The sequence below is a fragment of the Podarcis vaucheri genome (genome assembly GCF_965113315.1).
Source record: "Podarcis vaucheri genome assembly, chromosome: 5".
In the NCBI taxonomy this organism is placed as follows: domain Eukaryota; kingdom Metazoa; phylum Chordata; class Lepidosauria; order Squamata; family Lacertidae; genus Podarcis; species Podarcis vaucheri.
In genome coordinates, this window is record NC_138763.1 from 41305947 (window position 1) to 41332823 (window position 26877).

The window sequence follows — 26877 nt, forward strand, 5'->3', positions numbered from 1 at the left end:
ACATGTTATGAGAGCAGCATAAAGTAGACAAGTTGCACTGTAATTGGTAGGGGAGACAATCATTTCCAGGATGTGACATTATATAGCACAGGGCAGTCTTTAGGCTTGCAGGATCTACTGTGTGTATGCATTTTAGTAGTGGCCTGAGAAGCAGTAACTGGAGCCAAGTGCAAAAAATGTTTACTTAAAGAATTCTGAGCTCAGGAATTTGTTTTGAATACTAGAGAGAATTGAGCTCACAGTTTCACACACACCCATTCCTGGTTTGTGTGTGTGCTGCCGCCCCCCATTTCTACAGTATAATTTAGAGGGGGGGTCATTTTGTTGTTTCCATTATCAAACAGTTGGAAGTCAGACATCCCTGCTTTATCTACATAAAATCTATATGCCTACCACTGCGCTATACCACCTAAAGTGCAAGAGAAATAATGACTAGGATTTGCATCTCCCAGCAAGCCAGATTCTTATATAATCACATTTGTAAAAGGTCAAGAACTCCACATAATAATCCCCATCTAATGTCCCACATTGTTTAAGATTATGAGTAATCTATGTAGGTATAGTTTCTTATAATTCTGTATCTCAGGAAACTTCACAATCCACTAAACTGAAATGTTGATTACTAAGGAAATGGAAAGTATTGATCAGGGAATGGAATAATTTCTTGGTTTTACCTGGACTCAGCACATAATATCAAAACTCAGGCAATAGGATTATTAACTGCTCATCTGTTTGCTCTTTTAGGATTATGAGAGTAAACTGGAGGCTTTACAGAAGCAGATGGACTCAAGGTATTATCCTGAGGCTAATGAGGAAGAGGAGGAACCTGAGGATGAAGGTAATAATTCATTGAAAAGAAAAAGCTATTAAACCTATCATTCAGTGAGTTGTATTCAGCTACTTATTTTCTAATATAAAGTGCAAACAAGCTATTGTTATTTTGAACTGCTCACTCACTATATGGAAGTAATAAATTGAAAAGGATTAGGCGGTGCTTTTTTCAGGGGGTTCTCAAGGGTACAAAGTACCAGCACCTCTTCTTCTTGTTAAAAAGTGTGGCACTTGCTGTAACAACTTCATTGGGAGTATGGGCATCTTTTTTTTTTCTTTTTTTTTAAGGAAAAAAGCAGTGGGATTAGGTCTCTATTCCCATACAGAAGCCTGATTATGTGGCATATACATTCCAGATAAGCTGCTTATACTGAGACAGGCCTTTGGCTCATCGAGCTGAATAATGTCTACTGGCTGTCCAGGATAGGGGTCTGCTACAGTCTGGCTGTACCCAGTTCCAAGAACTAAATAAATATAAATACTGCATTGTTTAGTGGACTACTCTGTTAGGATTGCTGTTTTGTCATGTTGTTGAATGATTGTGATTGCAAAACATAACAAGCTGTGTTTGTAAAAAAATTGTGCTTGTTCAGTCAGGAGCAAGTTTAGTCAGAGGAGAGTCAGGAAATCGAATATGAGCTAGAGCAGTCTTCCCCCGCCCAGTGCTCTCCAGGTGATTTGGCACCGAATTCAGCCAACCTGCTGCTCTAGTGGAAGTGCAATGGGGTTTCCCCCTCTCTCCTTTCCCCATTTCCCCCTTCCTCTAAAATCCACTCTGGATGGTTAGCAGAACCCCAGAACAGTGTACAGGGGGAGGAGAGGGGAGGGGAGATGGTTCCATCAGCGCAATGTTGAGTTCCACCCTACAAGTCTCATCAGCCTCAGCCTGCACAGCCAATAGTCAGAGATGATAGGACTTGTAGTTCACAACATATGTGTGGTACAGTGCTAGCTGCCCCAGAACTAGAGGTTCAGGTAGGTATGAAAATAAATGGCAATCGGGCTCATGCAAACAAGCTGAGCAACCACATTGCAATAATGTCTTCTTGTTTCCTTTGGAGCCTTTGTAGGGGGGCTGCTGGGAAGTTAACTAGCTAGGGAATGTGGTTCGCTGAAACCAGTCCTCAGAGTATATTTTTTCAAGCTCAGCATGCTAGAATGTATCCCAAGGTATTAAAAGAGTTTGGGGGATCTGTCTGAAGGCCATTGCACCCAGAATTTGTTCTGCCCATCTGCCAGTAGACCAGGCTTCCTCAAACCCGACCCTCCAGATGTTTTTGGCCTACAACTCCCATGATCCCTAGCTTGCAGGACCACTGGTCAGGGATGATGGGAATTGTAGTCTCAAAATATCTGGAGGGTGGAGTTTGAGGAAGCCTGCAGTAGACAGTTTGTTTGAGGAGAAGATAATGTGAGCTATAATCAAGGGGTGTCAGCAAGGACTTGCTCTTTGAAGAGAGTGACCTTGTGGAGTGTTTATCTCACCAGTACAATGGACAGAGCGAGAGTTTGAGCAGGCGCTCTGGGCCTTCAGGAAGTGGAAATGGTACCAGTTTACATCTCTTCGGGACCAGCTGTGGGGCAATGCCATTTTCTTGAAGGAGGCCAATGCCATCAGTGTGGAGCTGAAGAAGAAGGTGAGCAGGCTCTGTCATAGTGACAAATGGTGGTTGGCATTGTCTATTCCGCATTCTGTACCCTCAACACCCTGCACTTCCCCACATCTACCACTGGAGGAAGTAGCATCCCCCTGCCCAATGGTGTGGCTGGCCCTGATTAATTGGTCATTAGCCATGACAGCTATATTGAACTTCAGTGTACAAACTGATAATATCTCTGATCACCAGATGCTCTGGAGAACAGGAAAAGGCCATGCCAGATTTGTGAATGTCCAAAAGCATCTAGCTGTGATTGATAACCAAACTAATTAAATGGACTTTTGTTTGATCCCACAAGGGAATTTTTATGGTTATTGAAATAGCCAACATATAAATGAGAGGAGGGACACAGGGCCTTGAAGTTAAGAGAAATATTATGTTGTTTGACTAGCAGTTACTCTTTAAAAAAACTTGGGAGGGGGAGGAATCATAAGAAAAAGCAGCATTTTACCAGAGTATTTTCACCCAGGTCCATTAGCAAAAAAGTATCCTCGTATAACCGTTGAAAGGCAGTGGTGGTTGCTGCTGTTATTAAATTATTTAAGATATGAAATGGAGTGACCACAGACCAGCTGGCTGCAACTGCAATTGACCTGGATAAAGACAAGTAAGTTTTGAGGGTTCTTGTCTGAGTGAAGATCCTGCTATCATAATTTATATGTGGTGTGAGAGAAGAGGGTGCCCTGAGTAGTGTGACCTCTGTGCATGAGGAAGTACTAGCCAGCAGCAATGACTCTTCCCTTCCTTTCCCTTCCAGGTTCAATTTCAGTTTGTGCTCCTTACAGACACCCTGTACTCACCTCTGCCTCCAGACCTGCTTCCTCCGGATGCTGCCAAAGACCGTGAGAAACGTCCATTCCCAAGGACTATTGTGGCAGTGGAGGTGCAGGACCAGAAGAATGGAGCAACCCATTACTGGACTCTGGAGAAACTCAGGTAAGCAAATATATTTTAATAGCACCATGGGCAACTAGCTGGCTGACAGAAAGTCAAGGAACTTCGATTATCTGGGAGGAAGGTGATACAGAATATAGGATTATTGTCTGACATGGTAGTGAGCCCTCTTATTTCACAATAATCCAATTGTGCCCTTGACAAAGGGAAATACAGTTGTACCTTGGAAGTCAAACAGAATCCATTACGGAGGTCCATTCAACTTTCAAAACATTCAGAAACTAAAGCTCAGCTTCTGATTGGCTACTGGAAGCTCCTGCAGCCAATTGGAAGCCACTGAAGCCCTGTCGGACGTTTGGCTTCTAAAAATAGTTCACAAACCGGAACAGCCACTTCTGGGTTTGCGGCGTTCGGAAGCCAAAACATTCAATAACTAAGCTGTTCAAAAACCAAGGTACGACTGTATATCTATAAACGATTTAATGTTGCCTTCACAGGTTATTTTAGGACTTATATACATAAGCATTCAAGTATGCCATGATCTGGCAAGGTGAGTCGAGTATGGAAATGGGATTAAGTTTTGTGGATGTGTCAGCAAAATAACACAACCTGTTCCTGGTTTCCAAAGCATACTCCTTCCCAATACTATCTGAAATAGCTAGGTAAAGTCAAAAGATAAATTTTAGCTTATGGTCTCTGTAATGCAGGATGACCACTTTATCTTACATTGCTATTTGATGCAATGTGATTATATATGCAGAAATCTCATAGAAACCTTTTTTGACATGTATCAAAGCTAGATTGCATTTGACATGCCTCTGATCAGTCTACATTTTGACAAGTTCATCACCTGGACCAAATTCTGATTTTTGCACATGTCAGAATAATAATGCATCCACTTCCTCTGAGCATGCACTAGCGCTTGAGTGAAAAAGCCAAAATTCAGGCTCCCACTATTGTTTGAGAAGCATTTTTTATTTGCCAGTCCCAAGAGAGATGGGAATTTCTCCTATGTATTAATGTGCCTCTAGTGAGCAGAGCAGGTTTCAGCACCAGCTTTTGAGGGCACACAGGTAAGATAATGATTTAGGTGCAAGTAGCCCAGTGCTTACTCAGCCACCATTGTGTGAGTGACGGTAATTTGTTTTCTCTGCCATTGCAGGCAGAGGTTGGACCTGATGCGGGAGATGTATGACCGGGCGGCTGAAGTGCCCTCTAGTGTTATAGAAGACTGTGACAATGTGGTGACAGGCGGAGACCCCTTTTATGATCGCTTCCCTTGGTTCAGGCTGGTTGGCAGGTGAGAGCTTTGATCTGTCAAAATATCATGCCAAACTAAAGAGACCCAAGGAAGGAAATGGCCCAAGAACTGATGTTGTGCTGCACAAGCATTCCTTCCACAGTTGGGTAGAGATTAGATCACACAACAAGATAATTGCACAGCATCTCGCCCTTTTAGTAGGGATCGCTTTCTGCTCTCCAGATTTATGTACTGGAGTGGGTTGTCTTCCCATTTATATCGGTGCAGAAGCTCTTTTACTGTGAGCTGCACATGCACGCACATATATGCTGACACAGCCCTTTTCACAAAGCTACGCATGATGTCCAGTGCATGGTGTCCAAAGTTATGTTCTCGTTCTCAATACCATCACTGATGGCTGAAATTTCCTACAGCAAGGTCAAAAGAGGCTTTTAGAGCCTGGTCTTTCCATGATCCAGGATGGACCATCTTAGCTTCTAAAGTCTTAAATTGTAGCCCTTCAAGCAGGATTCCCTGCTTGCAGATTGTGACCTCTGGATTGGTGGGAACCATTACAAATAGATGCCATAGAGGACTGTGGCCACCCACCTGTACAGTATTACCATGCAGAAGATCCTTCTGGCTGGCTGTGGGGAGGTAATATGATCTTGTACCTGAAGAAAAAAATAGCTTGTGGGATGGAATGCAGCTAAGAAACCCTGCTGTAGGATTTGTACATTTGTGTGTGTCATTTGGAGTGTATCTGCCTATATACTGCCCAGTATATAATGTGTGTTATCATGTGCTTCCCATGCAACTGTTAGAAACAAATGTGATGCCACCAGCTGGGAATTGTTGGGGGCCAGGCAGAAAGGGTTTCCCATTGAATTTTAATAAATCTGGGTGCATCTGAGGCATTATATATTCCATTGTCAGGATTCACAATGGAATTTCTTCCCATACCAATGAGTCAGATGAACCTTATCAAGCTCCATAGTTGTTTTGGTGAGAACCGTTGGAGGAATTCACATCAAATTTATTGGGTCTTCACCATTTTTAGCTGATGGCATTGGTGGCTCCTCTGTTAGATGTATATGGCCTGGGAGGTTTTCCATTCCTTTCCCTCCTCCTTATTAACACTGCTTCTTGGTCTAAAAGAAAAGGCAGAGCAAGCCTAGTCTCTCTCTGTGTGTTTGGAATAGCTGGTGTTAACCTGTCTCCTATCTTGTTGTACTAACCTTAGTTCAGATATCTCTGGCTGCAACAGCTCTCCTATTTTCAACACATGCATGAGCGAGCGCATGGCTGATCTCACCCCCTCCCCCACCTTCTCGAACCCTGACTCCGACATCACCGAGCCTGCTGACGAGCAGCACGTGGGGAAGGAGGAGGAGGAGGATGACCTGGAGGAAGACATCTTTCCGGAGTACCCGCTGTATGATGGCCAGGATCCATTTTACGACCGCTCCCCCCTGTTCAGTTTAGTAGGAAGGTTGGTGAGGTCTTAGGAGAGCATGCTGGGAAGGAACTAGCTCTTTCGCATAAGAGACCTGCTTTCTGACACTGTTCCCATGTTAAGGCACTCAGGGACAGGTGAGCTCTCTAACAAGTTCCAGAAATGAGGGGGCAAAACCAACAAAACAAAAAAGCAAGGGTCTGAGCATACCTAAGGAGGAATCAGATATACTGTGAGAAAACTGGCAGGAAGACAAATGAGGGGATGGCTTCTGGAGAGGCAACGACTTAGAAGTGAATGTCCAGAACCTGCCTGCAGAGCCAAAGCTTCTGCAATTATGTGCCTTCTCTCAAGACTGTTTTTTTAAAAAACGTATTTTATACCTATGGTCTCAAAAACAGGAGGATAATCTAGTTTCATTGTCTGCTCCTGTACAGTATGATGTGAGGAGTGTGCATTTAATGCAGTTCCCTGATAATTCTGATCTAGGAGACATGGAGGGAACTAAGATTTAGCTCTAGAATAAAGGAACACTAGGGCATCATTCCAGAGAGAAGGATAGTTGATTGGACTAGAATATAGAAACAGGAAATAAATGCTGAAAACATTAAGAAACTAGGCAAACTTTTCTTGTTTGCATTGCTCAGCAAATGCTGAAGACTGGCATTTGGGGTATTTAACTTTGACAAAGATAGAAACTAGGATTTCAGCACACAGGAGCAGTGGGTAGTGAATAAAGTTCTGGGAACGAATTCTCGAATATGCTTGAAAGCACAGTTGCTTTTGTATGACCACCCAGAGTGAAGCAGCCACCTCAGGCAGCAGGTGCTGAAGGACAGAGCTGTGTATGCCATGTAGCCTATTCTGGAGGACTCTGTCCCATTACCAGTCTTCAAGTAAGATTCAGCTGAACTGGAGTGGGATGCCATCTTGTCCTTCACCATAATGATTTGGGATGACCCTACCAACCAGTGCCATTTGTTGTCCCACCTAGTAAGTGAGTGAAGCTATTTCTGCTACATTACAATTTGGCAGAGAAAAGCACTGGAGAGAAATTATTCATTGAAAGCAAACATGGTTAGTTCTAATTTCCATATTTGGCAGCGAGAGGCTTCATCCTTGTGCCTTTGGGACTGCAAATTGAGTTTGCTGTTAAGAAAGATACGATTCTTCATCACACTATTCAATTTTCTCACAATGGCAGAAAAGCAACCACGTTCTGGCAATGGATGCATACTCTGTACAAATGAGGGGGCAGGATCCTACTGGGGTCCTTGCAATATCCTTGCCTGTTTTGCTCAGGCAGAACCAAATATTCATCATTTTACCTTCAAAGCCCTGCCCTTCACGGGCCCACATTCATAAACCTGCACCTCAGAAGCTGCTCACTTTATACTAGGATTAAATTAACTTTGTATGAACATAAGGATATTTCCTTGATTTTTGGGCAAGAGGTCCTAAGCTTTAGTTTCCTCACTTTTAAGTAGGAGTCAGGAAAATGGGAGCCAGCAAGGGAGGAAAAGGGCCTAGAAAAGGCAGAGAGGGAGATTGGGGAAGAGTCCTGCAGTCTCAGACCGAAAGAGCTGGCTTCTTCCTTTTTTTCTGGGGGATTTGAGATTTTAAATCAACAAACAGGCCAAACTACCAAATAGCTCAATGAGGGAACACCCTCTCCCCCAATCCTGTGAACTGTTCTTGGGGGGTCTTTTGAGTCAGACAAAATTGACTCCCCCCATGCAGCAGCTGTGCCGTTCACATTTCTCATGAAGTGTGCTTTGATTGGATCTTTGTCTTTGATTTCTTTTTCTTTTTCCTTATTATTATTATTTTTTTAGCTGCTGGCTCTATCTCCAAAGCTTTAGCAAAATTGGGGGTTATTTCACTTTTGTCTTCCTTTTGAAAGGCTTTTCTTTGGTCTGAGCATGCCATCTTTGCACCTCACCAATCTTGTGGTTAGTGCCTCTATCCTACTCTATTCTTTTAATGACACACAGCCTCTTTCGGCCTTCCTTTATCAATCCCTCTACCTCTTTGTCTCCTCCCAACGTCCCTGACTTGACCCCTTTCTCTTCTTACTGCTTCTGCCTCTCCACCTCTCCAGTTCGCCAGTTCCTTCATTCTTCTGGGTTTCAGGCCTGTTTCATAATGGGCCCTTGTTGGCTGTGACCATAATAGCGCTTCAACAGATGTATGCCTCCTGCTTCCTCTTTGCCATCCAATTTCAAAACAAGACATTCCAGACCTCATATGAAGAAGATGAAGATTATGCTGAATAAAAGAGAGACTAGATTTGAGAAGGTGATGTTATCTGCATTCTTTCAGAATATCTGCCCATGGGTTTTGAGCATCAAGGAGATTTGCAGTTCCAAGGAAGTTTGTGGGTACATTGCTTTTCTCTAGGCCAAGTGTGGGGAATCTCTGGCCCATAGGCCCGATTCAGTCCACCAGGCCATCCCATTTGGGTAGTGCTGTTCTGTGCAAAACAGCACTTTGAAAGGGGCTTCTCAAGACCTGGCATTTTGATTACTGGGTCTTACCAAGTGCTTTTCAATGCACTGTGCAATACACATGCAAGGCAAAAAAGTCACCTGACATCAGGTGATTGACAGGTGACCAACCCACCTGCCAGATCATTTCTTAACAATGTTATGGGCAGGCCCATTTACTGCTGCTTGATTGATGCTGTCTGGAAGGATATATGGAAACTTGCCTCTTGTGTAAAATCAATCAAACTAAAAACTCAACTCAAATACAGCTGTTGTTGCTTTCTCTTCAAACAGAAAGCAAAGAATAAGCTGATACTTTCTTCTTAGTAAGATTCATAATGCTACGGGATAATTCTATTCTATGCTATGCTGTACCTAAGAGTTTAGAATTTGGGGATGAAGGTGAGATAAACAGAAGGGAGAAGGTGAAATAAATAGTGGCTTGAGGCCAATAGGATTCATATTCTGAATGCCCCAGATAAATTCAGCTGTGTCCTTTTTTTCAGTGACTCAACCAACTTAAAACAAGTCTAGTTGTTGCAAACCTTTTTCTCCACTTACTGGCAGCCACTTCCAACGTGATGCCCTCCAGCCAGCATAGCCAATGGTTAGGGGTAATAGTAGTTGCAGTCTAGCAGCATTTCAAGGGCACCATGATGGCTACCCCATTAAATAATAACCTATTAAAGTGCTATTTTATCAGGGATGTGAGCTGTGCAGAACAAGTCCGTACTTAGATTACACCGGTCATTTCTCTGGTCTGAAGAAAGCAATTTCTGGTTTCTTTTTAACAGTTCTTCCTTCCAAGCACAGACCCCTATTTGTGAGTATTAGGTGAGCTGTCACTTGTTCACAAGATTTAAAGTTAAAGTGTTAATCTGCAGGGGAACTTTTCAAAATATTAATGATCATGCTCATACACACATTTCCCAGAGAGTCACACTATACACTGATTCTGATGTAATATGATCATTTTTAAACTATTCTTATGAGCACAGATTTAGGAGAATGGCTTGAAACAATGACAATTGTAATGTATGTTAGCGGGAAACATTTTCATAGTTAAAGGCCTGATTGCAATATAGATATATTTCAAGTTTGATCATTTTGCTAAGACCAAGGGGAAAGCATCCCTGATGTTAGTTCCTGGTGCATATATGTCTTCCCTACATTAAAAAAAACACACAGCAAAAATTCAGTAGCAGTTTAAAAGGTTTCTCAGTGTAGGCAACCTTCCTGCCAAATTTATGGATGTAGTTGTTGAAGTTAATCTATGATATATGTTGGTTGAAGAAAAGCCAACACGTTTATTGGTGACATTACTAGTCATGCCACCAAGAGAATGGAATTGCTTCCAGATTGAGGCCGGTGCATTTCTCTTTCAGAGTTAGATGGGACGTGAATCAAATATGAGACTTAATATACCCCAAATCAATGCCAGAATGACCATCATTCCCTACCAACAAGTTCCGAGACATATATCATCTGGTTCAGTGGGACTTATTCCTTCTTTCTATTAATGTGACCAGCCCCCAGTCCTTTAACTAGTCACTTCCTATTGATTTCCATGACGTGAACAATTATAGTAATGTAACATATTGTATGAAGACAGGAGTGCCTGGCGTGCTCTGGTCCATGGGGTAACAAAGAGTCGGACACAACTAAACGATTAAACAACAACAAACATATTGTATACTGTTATAATAATATAAATACTGTAAGGCTGTTTATAAATTTCTAATCTTGGATGGGTTCTTTCTTAATCTCTTAATATGTGTTCATTTAATAAAGTTATTAGTCTGGTAGATCATGGGAACAACAAAGAGAATATATCTTAATTTCAGCAAAGAATTTGAAAAGGTCTCCCATTTTATCTTGTTGACAAGATGAGAAAATGTTGGTTGAGTGATATGATACTGCTGCTAAGTGAATTCATAGTTGGTTGAGCAATTGTACCCAACAAATGCTTACAGTACTAATGGCTCGGCATAAACCTGACGTTTTGAGTGGAGTGCCAGAGGACTGTGTCCTAGGTCCTGTGCTGCTTAAAAGTTTTATAAAAGACTTGGATGAGGGCATTGAGGGATGCTTGTCAAACCTTAAGAAGACACGTAACTGGGAGTGATAGGTAATATCAGAGAAGACAGAAACAAGGTTCAATGTTATTGTCACAGATGGGAACACTGGTCTAAACTAAAACCAATGTGAAATTCAATATAAATAAACATATATTGCTATTATTGCAAAAGTGATCAGATAAAAATTAACATTACTGGAATGTTTGCTGAAATAATAATAATATCTGCCTCGTATCTGCTGGGGAGATCTTCCATAATGCAAGGGCTATTGCACTGAGTGCTCCTTTCTCAGTAAAGAGGGATTTGAGTATGGGTGGTGAGGCACATCTAAAAGCTCAGCCTATGACAATCTCAGTGATAATTTCTAGCGGCTCTAGGCAACCTATAGGGAGTCAGTACCCTGGTCCCACATTGTTTAGAGCTTTGTTCACTAGGACTAAAATTATAAAGCTGACCTGAAAGCATACAAACAGCCAGTGCCCTGCATAAAGCATGTTGCGGCAATCAGGTACTGACACTAACAGTGCATGATCTACTGTGCATAAGCTATTGCAGTCCAAGAACAACGAAAGGTGTCTTACCAGCCAAAGCAGGAGTAGGTACTCCTGGCCATTGAAGACACTTGTGCCTCCAATGATAATGCTAGCTAGGTCCAAGAGTCATAGGTCATAGGCCCTGACTATGAACCTGTTGCTTTAGAGCAGTGGTGGCCAAACTTGGCCCTCCAGCTGTTTTTGGACTACAACTCCCATCATCCCTAGCTAAAAGGACTAGTGGTCAGGGATGATGGTAATTGTAGTCCCAAAACAGCTGGATGGCCAAGTTTAGCCACCACTGCTTTAGAGGGAGTGAAACCCCTCCTAGTGCAGGTAATTGACCAATTTTCCAGAACCACACCCATTGAGCCTTTATCTTGCCCAGATTCAAGCTCAGTGCATTGACCCCACCACTGAGTCCAGTCATTAATCTAGGGCCTGCATAGCCTCTCCCAATTCAGATGTTATGAAGAAATAGAGCTCACTAGGGGACAATGCTCTAAATCCCATAATGACCACTCATTCAGCCTGAAGTGAGGAGGACACAGGTATCTGGCTCCATGCATCTCACACTGAGTACTACCTCCAACTTGACCATAATGACCCTGGGTGGCAGTCATTGGTTGCAGCAGTACAGCAGCAGCAGTAAACTCCCCTCCCAAAAAACAACTTTCACTGTACAGTGGTGCCTCGCAAGACGAAATTAATTCGTTCTGCGAGTTTTTTCGTCTTGCGAATTTTTCGTCTTGCGAAGCAGGGTCAAGTCGCAACTGCACCTCTTCAAGCGGTTTTAAGAAAAAGGAAACAAACTTGCAAGTCGTTTTCGTCTTGCGAAGCAAGCCCATAGGGAAATTCGTCTTGCAAAGCAACTCAAAAAACGAAAAACTCTTTCGTCATGCGAGTTTTTCGTCTTCCGAGGCATTCGTCTTGCGAGGTACCACTGTAAATATTTAAGCAGAGGCTAGACAGGTTCATGTCAAAGATTCAAGATCCCCCATAGACTATAATTTTTATTAAATGTCTTCTCCAAACTGAAATAACCCAAGCAAAGTGTGTGTGTGTAGAGACAGGGAGAGAGGGAGAGGTGGTGTTCTATTTATGTCAAGGATATTGAATACTGCCCCACCCAGTTCATGGGTTTATTACAAGGAAGACAGGTACTTGGGGAACCATCAGTGCCCTAAGATTAGTGGGTGGAATGAAGCTGGCTGCAGCATATTATACTCTTTATGGCAGGGGTGGGAAGGTTGTAGTCTTCCAGATACTGCTGGATTCCAATTCCTTGCCATCACTGACCATTGACTGTTCTACCAGGGGCTGATGGGAACCCAACAACACTTGGAATACCACAGGTCTCCTTCCCCTGCTTTAAAGGCATGTTTCCTTTCCACGAAGGAACTCTGATTAGTTGACAGCTCCTTTGAAGCAGGCCTAAAATTCAGCACAATTTGTGTCTCTCAAGTCCCGGGGAGTTTTTCCTCTCTAGAAGGAACCCATCTCCCTCCTTCCTTCCCTTTTCTTCCCCACCCCACTGCTTTCCCTGCCTTAAACCTCTAATCCTCTTTGTCTTTGCTTGTCCTCTTTTCTGTCCCTTTTGCCCCACTGTTACTCAGCAGCAGGACCTTGGACGAATTACAGCACCCAGGGTACTAGTTGTCTAGTCTCTCCTGCCAGAGGTCCTTTTCCTAGTTTCCTTCTTGCACCAGCACCGCCCCCTCCCCTCCCTTCAGCCATGGGAGATGACAGAACGAGAGGTACGCTATGCTAGCGCTCACTAACTCACTACACTTTCGCTTCAGTGCTCAGCACAGGAACTCTGTTCTAAGCACGCTGAATTCCCCCTCTCTGTCCGGCTGGCCATGGCTGCCTTTCTTTAGTTTTGCTTTGCAGCACCATGTTGTGATGTGAGCGGTGAACTGTGGTCCCAGCTACCATCGGCTATGGAGTATGTTTGGAGAAGCTCGTGCCTGAGGCGCAGTGACCACTCTCCTATGTCACTTTTCTTTCCAGAGCCTTTGTGTATCTCAGCAACTTGCTGTATCCTGTACCTCTGGTGCACCGCGTCGCCATTGTCAGCGAGAAGGGGGAAGTGAAAGGGTTCCTGCGCGTGGCTGTTCAGGCCATCTCAGGTAAGAGGTGGCTGGAGATGGAGAAGGAGGGACAGCCGAGGCTGGCCATCTCCAACCTAATGCCCTGCAGATGTTTTAGGCTACAGCTCCCATCATCCTTGACCGTTGGCCATGCTGGCTGGGGCTGATGTGAATTGTAGCCCAAAACATCCGGAGGGCAGCAGGCTAGAGGACTTGCCTGTTCTAGGCACTTGCATTTATACAGCCATTCCCTCTTCTCCTGGCAAGCAGCTCATTTTTAACAAGGGCTTGAGAGCAGAAGAGCCCTTTGCCTTTTGTTGGAATTATTAACTAAGGTACATAGTGTTTAATACTAAGGGGAGGGCTCTGCCAAATCACCTGTTGCTGTTCACCGTGGGTAATGCAAGTCCTTTGACCAAAGACCAGTTCATACATAATTTAATGTGTGAATTGACTCCACTGAAGATCATTGCATTTGAGGTGATGTATAAGTTTTCTCTGTGGTACTTGATCTCTAATGACTTCTTCACACATTTATATTTGTTTTATTTTTATATGATTTTATAAACTGCATTGGAGGCAATGATTGCCCTTCCAAGATAGTGTGCAGAATTTCATAAGGTGTAAATATATGATCATCCAGTCAAACTCCCTTAAAGCTGAGCAGTAGCAATTAATTAATCACAGTGATTAATAGAAGGTGGACTTAAAAATGATTGAAGATCCTGTTTTCTGAGAGAACAAGAAACAGGTACAGCTCACCACTTCTAGCTGCAGTCATCCAGTGAAGCATACACATGCAGCCATCAAGTGAAGAATATACAGCAGCCCTGTGTTTCAGCCTTTGTAGGTGATACATAATAACACGGGTCCCTGGAATTCAGACCAATTGAGCAGCTTCTAAGGACCAGGTTGAGTCCATCCAATTGCCTATCTCTACCTTATATACCTTAGTTATTACACCAGGGCAGTGTAATATCCCAAGCTAGTATGCTGTGAGCTTCTTCCATGCATAGCCCAGACATGCAGTGTGGTTAACATCAAAAATTATGGGGGAGTGGGGAACTGCTGCTACATATGCTGTTTTTCAAGTGCAGAAATTGTGGTTATATCGGTCAGTCCTTGACGTGCTAATTGATTTATAATCCGCAATTAGCTCTTTATGGCAGCTTCGGCAGGTCCGGCACACTTCCTCTGCGCGATCTGCTCCTTCTTCCAGTCAAGTCTCAGCAGAGTGTCTCACAGCGGTGAAAGCTGTCACGTAGCTTCCCTTAGTTTCAGACAAACACACAGAGCACAGTAATGTCCATTTACAGCTCTTTATTGCATCATTTACTCATAAATTTCCAGGACTTCTCGCAGCCATGGTAAACTGCGTCTCTCTCTCTCTAAACCCCGAGAGGAACAGACAGACTCCTCCCAACTTCCAAAAACGACGTCAGAATGGTGTGGCATCATGGGAAGAACTTAACCTGTTAAGTTCCAACCTCAACACCCCCCCTTGCTGCACATTCTGACAAGACCCTTTTGAGTTCAACACCTTCCCCTTTGCCTTGTGCCCCTTCCCGGCATCTTTCCCAGGCACCTGTTGAACCCCTTCAACACTTCCAGAATCACACTGTGCGAATTTTGCCCACGCACATGTTGCTTGGTATCTTTCAGGTGGAACGCCCTTTGTTGTGCGACTAGACCTTCTGGGCACAAACTCAGATGTTACCTCTGACTCACTGCCACCAGGAAATGTGTCCTCAGCATCACGGGATTCCCCCTCTGATTTAAAGCGTTTTCGAATCCTCTCCATTACACTCACAGGAGAACTGGGCTCGCTTTTGGCCTCCCTTTTTACAACTTGTGGAGATGCTACAGATACCTCCTCCTGTTCCTGACTTTGGTCAGTGACCTGATCGTCATCATCAGACTCAGCCTCTCCTTCCTCCCCCTCAGAATCTTCCTGTTCTGAATCAGAAAGATACTCTGAAAGAACATCACGCTTGACAGCAGTTTTTGACTTTTTATCCTGCTCATAGAACTCAGCGTGTTTACTGATCAGTAACTTACTCTGATCACCTGATGGAAACGCAAACCTCCATGCACACGCTTCTGGCTCATACCCGCAGAAAATCATTTTCCGGAACTTGGATCCATCTGGCCCTTGCAAAACTTTAGGCACTGGCACAGATGCACGCGATCCAAACCTGCGCAAAAAATGAATCTGGGGTTTCCTGCCATGCAACAACCCAAACGGTGTGTCACCTACCATGGAATTGTAGGTACGATTCCAGGTGAAGCTCACATACTTGATTGCCTCCAGCCAAAACCTTGGAGGTAACCCAGAATCTTCCAGCAACACCTGTGCAGTCTTAACCAGAGCCTGACACTTCAGCCCTGCCACCTCCCACTGATTGGGTGAAGTCACTGTGTGACGTATCCCTTTCTTGCGAAAGAACTTCTGCAAAGCAGAACCTGTAAATTGAGCTCCTCTGTCACTTGTGACAGCTTGCACTTTGGTGGAAAACCTTTGTTCCACCCCCTCAATCCACCCTTTGATCAGCTGTGCTGCATCATCCTTGGATTTGAGACCATGGGTCCAGGAATTCTGCGTAAAATTATCCTGCATCGAGAGCAGAAACCTTGACCCTCCCAGACTTGGTTCCTTTACAGGACCTAACAGATCTATGTGAACTAGCTCAAAAGATTTTTCGGTTACCCTATCCACTTTTGGGTAACTGCACCCTTTTACCTTTGCATGTCTGCATGCTTCACAATCCATCGCACATCCACATTCTACAATGTGGCAACCGTTAGCGACCTCGGGTAGAGTCTGTAGTTCTTCTACAGAACCATGAGCCGTCCTAGCATGCCAGATATGGGCACATTGCACATGAGCGGGAATTTCAGCACACAGGGCTTGTGCTTTCTCAACCTTCCCCTCACCCTCCAGAGACGTTTTAAGAATGAAAAGATCATTCTGCCCCTTTTTAACCTTGGCAAGCATCCTCCCTCCTTTGGAGATTGTGCAGACATCACCCTGAAAACAAACCGTAAATCCCTTTTTCAGTAAATAAGGCACAGATAAAAGACAGTGGTGCATCCCAGGAACAGTACAACACTCCAACGTTTCCTGTAAAATACAAAAATGCAGATTTACAGCATTAGTCATATTTGCAAACAGTACAGTTTTCCCGGCCGGAATTGCCTTGCAATCCCACCTCTCGACAGTAAGTGTCTCTGGAATCAAATTGCGATTAGCTGCAGAGTCAATAACAAAACTTAGCTCTGGGCTTGCCCCACAGCTGTCTTCAGCCAACGCCAGACTAGCCGTGATTTGATAAATCTCCTCACGTTGTTTTCCACGTCCTTCTCTTGCGTTCCCACGCTGGCCTCCTCTTCCAGACTGGTTCCCATGGAAACCCGACTGATTCCCATGGAAGGTGTCCTTGAAGCCTTCCTGTGCAGCTGCTCTCGCTTTCTGTGGGCAGTCTCTTTTGAAATGACTGTGGGATCCACACACGTAGCACCGACGAAATCCAGTGGAAAAACACTGCCTGGTGCTCCTCCCAGCTGGCCTCCTTCTCCTTCTTCCGGAAAAGCACTCCTTGCCAGATCCGCCCCCCCTGAACTGCCGCTTCATTCCAGCAGGTTCAGTGGAAAACTTTTCAAACTTGCCTTTGGAACTTTCCGCCCCCCCGACTTGCTCACTAGCACTCCTTGAGGCTAAATCATCAGGAACAGGGGCTCCAGCCATCTCTAGGCTTTCAGCTTCCATCTGCCCTAGGCCTCCTGCTGAGCCTTCACACAGACGTTTCAGCACACTCCAGGCCTCACACGCAGATTCAATGCTTTCCAGGTGATGTTGCAAATTAGCATGAACACCTGCTCTCAACATGCAGACCTCAGCTCTCATAGCTTTCTCCCTCTGCATTTTCTCCTCCAGAGAAACAGACTTCAGCTTTCCTGCATCTCTGTCCACCAGTTGCACTGGTTCCCTCTGTGAAATGTCCCAAACTTCCGTGGCTATGAACCACGCTCTCACCCATCTTGCCCAGGTATTCCACGCTTGGGCGGTGAGTTCCTCAAGCTGTTCAAACGGAGCTTTAATCACCTCCTGGCCATCTGCCATGTTCTCCCGTTCTCCCAAGGGGCCCCAAGCTGTACTTACAAAAGCACCAGCTCCTCTGGCGTGGAGAAACGATTCCTTGCTGCTCTCAGCTCACAGCTCCACAGCATTCAGCAACAGCGTCTTTCAGCTTGCTCCCGGCAGCCTCCCGTGACAGTTTTACGATCGGTGATTAAGGTTACCCATAACCTGTGGTTATATCGGTCAGTCCTTGACGTGCTAATTGATTTATAATCCGCAATTAGCTCTTTATGGCAGCTTCGGCAGGTCCGGCACACTTCCTCTGCGCGATCTGCTCCTTCTTCCAGTCAAGTCTCAGCAGAGTGTCTCACAGCGGTGAAAGCTGTCACGTAGCTTCCCTTAGTTTCAGACAAACACACAGAGCACAGTAATGTCCATTTACAGCTCTTTATTGCATCATTTACTCATAAATTTCCAGGACTTCTCGCAGCCATGGTAAACTGCGTCTCTCTCTCTCTAAACCCCGAGAGGAACAGACAGACTCCTCCCAACTTCCAAAAACGACGTCAGAATGGTGTGGCATCATGGGAAGAACTTAACCTGTTAAGTTCCAACCTCAACAGAAATCACTGGTATGAATCCTCAGTGTCCATTGTATTTCTGCACCAGTTGGGTTCACCTTGATCTATAGGAATGAATGTATATCCTATCTCTATCTATAATTAGTACAAACATAGGCACATCGTTTCAAAGATTTCTAGGGTTATTCTGCATTGCAGCATGTCACAGCTCATGCTGTCATATTACTGTATATATGGATTTTACTGAATTCATACATAACCATCTACACCTTTGCAACTATAACAGAAGTGAACCTGTGTTTTAAATAGTTGTTCTATGCCCAAAAGACTGTTCCTGGACTGTGTAGGTGTGCCTTCTCTGCATCCTGTTCATGTATAGACTGGGTGTTTGTTATTACGCTATAAAATATTTCAAATTAAATGTTTACATAACATGTATTTCAAAGCATTGTACGGAGAAATGCACAACCCCATGTCTCTGTCATACAAGGAAAGAGCAATTTAAGCATATCCTGCAAAATTTCACAGGGAGCCTTCTGTCAGTGAAATAAAATGCAATGCCTTATAAGCCAACTGCATTTCTCTGAAGGTGCAATCACATTTGTGTTGGGCTAAAATAAGGACAGAGCAGCTTGGCCAAAAGATTGTAACTTTGATGGCAAAGAGATGGATTAATTGATGCTTTCTGTTTCCACATTTTTCAGCATCATGCTTAATTTTAGCAGAGGCATTTGCTCTTCCTTGATGTAGTGAAACTTAGACCATCTACTTCCAGTGGTACCTTTCCTCATTCTCATTCATTTGGATGATTCAAGGTGCATCCAGATAACCAAGCATCCCCACTTTTTATATTTCTTTCCTCACAGTGTGGCTGGATAATGGTATTCAGAGAAGAAATTTACCACATGCAGAAATAAACTTGGAGTGATGCCAGTCCAAATGCAGCCACACTTGGTGGCTGACTGTATTTGCCCTGTACAGTTCCCTAGCACTTTCTTGTGGATTAGAGTGTTGTACTAGGAATGGGGAGACCCAGGTTCAAATCCCCCCTCAGCCATGAAGTCCCCATGAGGTGACTTTGGGCTATCCATTGTCTCTCAGCCGAATGCACCTCGCAGGGTTACTGTGGGGATTTAATGTGAGGGGGAGAACCTTACATGCCCTCTTGAGCTGCTTGGAGGAAAGGTGGGATAAAAATGTACTCATAAGAAAATATAAACGTGAAAAGATAAGTGAGCAAAAGTGCAATCCTAGGCATTTCTGCTGAGAAGGGAATCCCACTGAGTCCAATGAGGAAGTGGATATAGGACTGCAGCTTAAGAGTTCCTGGCTATGGCTCTCAATCTGTTGGGGAGTCTGAGCTTCTCTTTCATTGCTATAACCTCTTGATGCCTTCCTGTTTCCAGCTGATGAAGAAGCACCAGATTATGGCTCAGGAGTGCGGCAATCTGGAACAGCCAAAATTTCCTTTGATGATCAGCACTTTGAAAAGGTATGCCATGGAAGACAGAACTAGCTGAGCATCATCCCAGATCATTGATCACACTCACCCAGATCGTTGATCACACTCAGACCCAGACCTAACTGGTTATAAGTGGTTATTAATTAACCAGTTTGCTGTGCAGATTCAGAAGTTTCAGAGGGCTCAGTAGTGTGGCAAAGTAATAATGTTGGTCCCTAGAGACTACTTAGAATCTGAGTTACAACAAAGCTTGTTGTCTCTTCTGTTCTCTTCTGTTAAACTACCCTGCTCAATTGTATGCCATACCTTCTGTTCTTTGTAATTTATGCCCAAAGCTAAGTAAAAGATGGCTTAAATTTACATGAATTTACATATATTAACATATGGCAAACTGAGAGGCTGGTTTGTTTCTTCTGAGTGACATGGAAACTGACATTAGCGACCTTTGAAGTCTTGGATTTCAGTCCAGATTCTATTAAATGTTTACTATTTAGCAGCAAATACTATATCAGATTATTATTGATAAATATAAAGCTCTACAAGTTTTTTCCCCTTTCTTCCTTGATCATATTTATATTTTATTTCTACCATGTTTGAATAAGAGAATAATAGATACAAAAACAGAAAAAGGAAAGATGCAATATAAGGGACAGAAGAAACTCGACAGCACTGCTAAATTTCAAAACAGTGTGAATTAACATCTCCTACAATTAACTACAGTTTTCTACAAACTTAATCAATTTAGACAAAAAAAATCCTGCCTATAGGTTTGATAAATATAATATAATTTGGCAATTGATGTATAATCTCATATTTTGTTGTGCCATTTTTCAATAGATGGCACAATGGGTGTTTATTCTCTTGCTAATAAAATTCTAGCTGAGAAGAGATAAGTTAGTCCTATATGTTCTCATCTTACTGAACTCTTTTGAGTTATTTAATAATGGAACTTCATAGCCCAGAAGTTCCTCTCTTCTTAGATCAGCTGGTTTCACTTGCATCTTGAGCTTGACTTTGTATCTCCCTAACCTCACAGTTTAAAAAGGAGAACAGCAAAATACACCACTGCAAGGGAAACCTAATGACACCACCCAGAACCATCATACCTTTATCTTGTATTCTTTTCCTATCCTTTGTTTCCTTATAGTTCCAGTCTGAGTCCTGTCCTGTAGTGGGAATGTCCCGCTCTGGAACTTCACAGGAGGAACTGCGTATCGTAGAGGGACAGGGACAAGTAACTGACATAGGACCATCTGCAGATGAAGTCAACAACAACACCTGTGCAGGTGAAGGGTTTTTTTTAGGTCAGAAAGGGGTTGAGGAACTGTGTGCATAGCAGCAAAAGCCAAAGATTTGAGCCCCTTTTTGGAGCTCCTCATAAAGAACATTGGAAAGCTACATCAACAGCCACTCTATATTTTCTTGTGGTTGAAAACAGTGAAGCAAATGGGATTTAAAAAGAAGAAGAATGTTTTTAAAAAGATAAGGCTTCCGGGACACTTCCAAACCATTGCTATTTGGGGTGGGATTCAGTCACATGCCAGGACATATAGCAGGAAACGTGAACAGGAATGCTCCTACTAGGAGATGATTATACACTACAGCATTTTACTGCAAGTTCCACTTGTGAGAATTAGGAACCTAGGAGGCTGCTTTCTACCAAGTCAGATCTTTGGCCATCTAGCCCAATATTGTAAACACTGGCTGGCAGCTGCTCTCCAGGGTTTCAGACAGGAGTCATTCCAACCCTACCTGGCAAAGCCATAGAATTCAGCTGTTGTGCCCACCGTGCTATTTTGTACAGGAAAGTCCACCAATGGGACAAGCAAGCTTTTTCCTTCCAGTGTCCAGGACGTCTTCTGCTCTCACTTTGATGTGTGCACCATTTAGGATATGAGGAAGCATCTGCTTTATACCAATGAGGAAATGTCCTTTATAACTTTAATATTCTATTTCTCCAGCCACCCCTGAGGATCTTCTCCTGGACAGTTCAGAGAAGTCTGTGGTGGATGGGCCTTTAGAGACAGCCCTTGAGCACCTGAAGCTGGGCAGCATCTTCACTTTCAGAGTGACAGTTTTGCAGGCATCTAGCATCTCAGCAGAATATGCAGACATCTTCTGCCAGTTTAAGTGAGTTACAGTCTTTCCTTCTCTATTTGCCCTTTACCCATTTCAGATAACCTTAGGAGATTGTGGTTTCTCCTTCCTTTGCCCCTCGGTGGCTATCCCATTATTTTCAGATGGGAGAACCCAGATTGACAGAGGTTGATTCCTGACAGCCAAAACGTTTTAGCATTTAAAAGGCTAAAGGATGGAGGTTAGAGTAAAGATATCAGACCTTCCTTTGGTGGAAGCCATTAATTATTACAGGAGAAGAGGAGGACAGCAAAGAACTATGAGGGATCCCTGCATGATGGGGTGAGGAACCCTTTGAGGATTATTCCCCCTCAGGTCCTTGTCCTACTTGCCTTTCAGTATGTGAGTACCCCCAACAGAAACGTAGCACTCAAAGTATAGGAAGCCTCAGTGGTGACCATCAAACCTCAACTGAGCTAGTGTTTAATGGTTTCTGCCTGTGTAGCAATATGCAACTATGGAAGATACCTGTGATAAATATATTTAACAACAACAACAACAGCAACAACAATAAAACTTGTATTTCTCCACAGCTTTATCCACCGCCATGATGAGGCCTTCTCCACAGAACCCTTGAAGAACACTGGGCGAGGCCCACCCCTTGGCTTCTATCATGTACAAAACGTAAGTATGGAATCTGAGAAGGCTTCATTTTGACAACTCCATGGGCAACACCTGCATCCAGGGTGGAAATAGCCTCTGGTAGAGCAGATTTGTGATTGCCATAGAGATGGTATTAATGGTGACACCTTTAATGTCAGGCAACAGTACTTGAAACAGCCTGATTAACAAGGATATGAAAAAATACATTGTTCTGGATTCAGGGTGCCATCCTTATACGAAGAATGAAGCAAGCTTTTCATTTTGTGCATAATTGGTGACCTCCTTCTGGATGAAAAAGAGCCATCAATAACAATGATTGCCATTCAAGCTGAAAGCTGTATTATAGGCATATTATAGCTTGCTAACTATAATCTGTATTGCATAATTCTATGTGCTGCAACAGCAAACAAGTATTCAAGATGAGGCACAACCATTGCACCAGCACACCATGCCCTGTGCTACATGCTGTACTTGCTGCTGCTTCTGTTTATCATTGGTATAAACACTTGGAATTTGCAAAGTGCTTTGCAATCTTTATTGTGTTCACCCTCATAAGTCAACATCATTATCATCACACAGCTAGAGAACTAAGCTGAGAGGCCATCATTTTGCCAGATCAGTCTATCACAAACTTAACATAAAAACATGACCAGAGCGCTGCTGAATTCAACCAATGGCCATGTAGTCCGTGTATAAATCTGTGAAATGAAGTAATAAATATCTGTGCCCAAGTACCACTTTTAGTTTATAATTTTACTAAGAATATTAGTAGTAGCAGTAGTAGTACTGGTACTGAGTTCCTTTCATTTGCCATGTAACTAATGTTAACCATAAACTTTGCTGAAATAAATTTTGCTTAAGTGAATGTGACCTTGTAGATATTCTGTTTCAAATGGCTTTTCTTCTTCTTTTCTTTCCTTTCTCTCAGATTGCAGTGGAGGTCACCAAATCTTTCATTGAGTATATCAAGAGCCAGCCAATTGTCTTTGAGGTATTTGGACACTATCAGCAGCATCCTTTCCCACCTCTCTGCAAGGATGTCCTCAGGTAAGTGTCACCTCCACAACAACTGCCATTGCCATAGGATTAATCTCTCACTGGCTTTGGGGTTTGCTCTACTTTAGCCCAGATTATGTCCATTTTGCAATACGCAAAGTCTGTGGCTGCAGCAGTAAGAACAATGGGGCTCTCTTCATTGGCCTTATTTTGATCAGGTTCATGTGTTCAGTGGCAAGGATCGATGGTGCATTTTCAGAACTGCCTTGCAGTTTGTTGTATGTTAGAACAACTAAAGCATGCTCAGGTATATAAGGGCAGATGCTGCTGTTACATTTACATCGTTAGAGCTCAAAAAGTCTTGGTCTGGTCAAAGAGTACAAGTCTGACACTCAGCTGGACTAGACGAATCAGTGCTGAAGTCTTGGTTGCAACTTCTGATTCTTGGGTAGGTAAAGAGTTGGAGCAACTGCTTGGTACCCTATCAGCTCATGTTCAGGTCCTATTATTTGACCAAGCACAAATTCCTACGTTGGGCCTACGTTGATAATATTCTAATTTCTTCTCCCTGTGTTCCCTTTTTAAAATTAGTGTTTCTTTCTCTACAGCCCCCTAAGACCATCCCGGCGCCATTTCCCTCGGGTCATGCCATTATCCAAACCAGGTAGGAGAGAAATTGCTTTTTATTTAGCATGATTGTAAATAGAAATGTAGGAACCAAAAGGATAGGAGAAGCAGCTGCAGTCTCATGGAATGGCTGCTGCCAGGGATGAAAGAATGTGATGGAGCAGGTCTCTCAGCAGAGCCAGCGAAGTGACCTGAGCATGCCCCATAGCTGTGGCATATTGAATACCCTCCATTTTAAGTTGGGGGGGGGGTCCTCTTTTTTGCTCAGAAGCTGTATGCTGCTTTGTTCCAGCAATGGAATATACATCTTCAGCAAGTTTCTAAGTTTTTGCCTTTTCCACAGCTCTCTCTAGCAGTGAGGCTAAACTTGATCTGTGCACACACCATACATTTAGAGTACACTTAAAGCACAAAGTCTCACCCCTCCCCCCTAAAAAAATTAGTAGGACCTTAATTTGTTAACAGTGCTGGAAATTGTAGCTCTATGAGGGGTAAACTACAGTTCCCATGATTGTTTGGAGGAAGCCATGTGCTTTAAATGTATGGTGAGCACGCTGTCTAGGCCTGCTCCATTCCTTTCTTTTATCACTATAGATGGTTTGTTGATAACACGGTGATAGCCACGTACAGCATTACTGTCACCAGTATGTCTCACCCCTACTGCTGAGTATCTGAATAACGTGATAAATGCTTGGCTGGCTTCCTCATTCTTCCACATTGTGGTTCTGAATGGCACACTATATTTTAAGGCTATAGGGGTTTGCAAGCACTGGATGAGCTGCTTATGTAATTTGTTTAGGCTGCATCGTGTTTCTGTGCATAATTGTTTCATATTGTATTGTGCTCTCTGTTTGCCTCTCTGTTTCCCCTGTGAAGAACAAGAGAGATCCCTCCTGATGATTAAGGGTCTGATACCCAACGTGCTTGCTGGCCAGCTCCTGGAAACATTCTCTGGACACATGTTGTATGCTGCCAGCACAGCCTCCTCTTTCCTCATCAGAGAGGGGGAGGATCCCAGCACCACACCATCCCTCTTACTTGGGAACTGTGTTGTGAAAAAGGCTCAGAAGCCTGGTTGGTCCCTGGACAAAGCTTTGGAAGGCCCAGACTCAGGGATCTTGACTTGGAGGGCTCCTGAGAAAGGCACCAATGCACTACTCAGAAGGACAGGAAAAAAGGGGACACCATAAAGCAGTGTAATTGCATTGCTTTCCCAAGTTTAGTTTGTATAGTGTCTTGAATGAATCCACAACATATGTGAGTCCCTCACAGGATGACTTTGATCCCTGAGTCAACGGGATATTCCATTCTGCTGTGTGCAGTGTTCTATGTGATTTCCTGTTACCTCTTTCTTCTGGGCTCTCTCTGTGTGTGTCTTGTGTGCTTATATTTATTTATGGGCTGTTAGTGCAGCTCACGGGATTCAGTGATGGTGTTGGGCCATTCATTCTTCTCTTAAATAAGGGGTAAGGAAACCTGTGGCCCTCCAGATGTTGCTTGACTACAACTCCCATGATGTTGGCTAGGGCTGATGGGAATTGTGGCTGTCCTGATGCTGCTGTACTCCATGTTCCCCATACATACCTGTCTTCAGTGTTTGGCCACTCCCAATAGATTTGAAAATGCTTAAGGATAGGGATATAAATGCATATAAATCCATAACTGTACACAGCACCTTACAGAATAGCATGGGGGGGGGCAAAGACAGAAAACCTAACTTGAGACATTTGCAATTTCATCAGTGAGGAACACAAGCAGAGGGAAATGAAAAGTTCCACTTGAGATGCCTAATGGAATTGATTTCTGGAGTCCTGGAACATGGTACAATAGATCTCCTCAGGGTGTCTCAAAGTTCAGGCATGCAGAATTGCTGTCTATATGTATGCTAGTCGACCACAATATTTTCCAAACATCCACTCCAGAAAAAATGCCTCTAGCTCTTAATAATATGCTTATTTACCTACATGGTTCTTCTTTTACACCACTTAACAATGCCGTGAGCATTAGCCATCCCCCTTTCTTTGTGTGTCTTGTGTCTTTCATGAAAATCTTTAAGCCCAGTCCTTCTTGTTTGTCATTCAGAGAGACTGCATTGCTGATGAAAACAAACTAAGACTTTGTTTTCATATATGTGGGTCTGTTGATCTCAATGCAGGAGAAGATGTGTTTTGTGTGTGCTTATGAATTGCTTACAGAGCCCCATCCATCTTCCTCTTTGTATATCTGGGTCCAAAAGCCTTCTTCAAACATTAATGGATCTTACCATTGACTCTTTCTAAATTTTACATAGTAAGTGTTGATGTAACTGGCTGTCCTGCCCTTGCTGTGCTGTGGGCCTTGTCCATATTTGAGCATTATTTAGCTGTTAATCCACCCCCCCCCCCATTTGAATTAGACCTCTGCCTTCTCAGTTCATACCAATAGGAGTTCCCTTTTGTGTTTGCCCCCGCCTTCTACTTTGTTGGTTCTATTATGCCAATTAAATGCTATGAAAAAATTATGTGGTTTGCTTGTGATTTTGTGCAAATTTGAGAGTTCCAAAGAAAAAATATAGATAAGGCTATGCTCCTGCATTCAGGAGTACTTCAGAAATAGTTGGGCATGAAAATAAATGAAAGCATTAAAAAAATAGCGGGTGTGTGAAAAGGGGAGTAGCAGAAAATGATGATTGATCCACCTACACCCAAACCCTGAAACAAATATTCTGAAATCCCAAGTGCGATTGTTTGGAGCCTGATTCCCGCCCCGCCCCCAAATTTATTGGATCATCCCCATTTCAGGTAAACCTGAATTTGCAGGGGGGAAGCATTGAGATTGGTGTTCTTTAAGGGTAACATCATGTGGACTACATAAATCAAATGGGAATGCGAACAGCTGCATACACACTGTAAACTCCAATGTGGACAAGCCCAAGCTGTGAAGCCAGTCTACAATCTGAGAAGATAGGGCTTGTTTGCCCTTATCTTTAGCCTCTAATTCCAATTTTTTTCTTTTGCAGTGCCTGCAACCAAACTGAGTGCCATGACAAGGCCCAGCATTGGCCCCTGCCAGTGCAAGTATGATCTGATGGTTTTCTTTGAAATCTGTGAGCTTGAGGCCAATGGCGAGTAAGTGTCTATATTTGT

At 43.4% G+C, this 26877-nt stretch overlaps 1 protein-coding gene across 18 annotated transcripts in view; it reads left to right on the top strand.

Moving 5' to 3' along the window:
- Positions 1-26877, top strand: part of KIF1A (kinesin family member 1A) — a 115167-nt gene that overhangs the window by 58517 nt on the left and 29773 nt on the right. For 9 of the 18 annotated variants that reach the window (XM_082221686.1, XM_082221687.1, XM_082221688.1 and 6 more), the window contains 12 exons: positions 745-838; positions 2320-2468; positions 3247-3425; positions 4546-4683; positions 13190-13308; positions 19335-19420; positions 20538-20676; positions 21352-21520; positions 22060-22150; positions 23058-23176; positions 23734-23789; positions 26751-26859. In XM_082221686.1, coding sequence (XP_082077812.1) covers positions 745-838; positions 2320-2468; positions 3247-3425; positions 4546-4683; positions 13190-13308; positions 19335-19420; positions 20538-20676; positions 21352-21520; positions 22060-22150; positions 23058-23176; positions 23734-23789; positions 26751-26859 — 1448 coding nt within the window. Of the gene's footprint in view, positions 1-744; positions 839-2319; positions 2469-3246; positions 3426-4545; positions 4684-5866; positions 6116-13189; positions 13309-19334; positions 19421-20537; positions 20677-21351; positions 21521-22059; positions 22151-23057; positions 23177-23733; positions 23790-26750; positions 26860-26877 lie in introns of all 18 variants that reach the window. The other 9 variants (XM_082221672.1, XM_082221682.1, XM_082221683.1 and 6 more) reach the window with 2 other exon arrangements.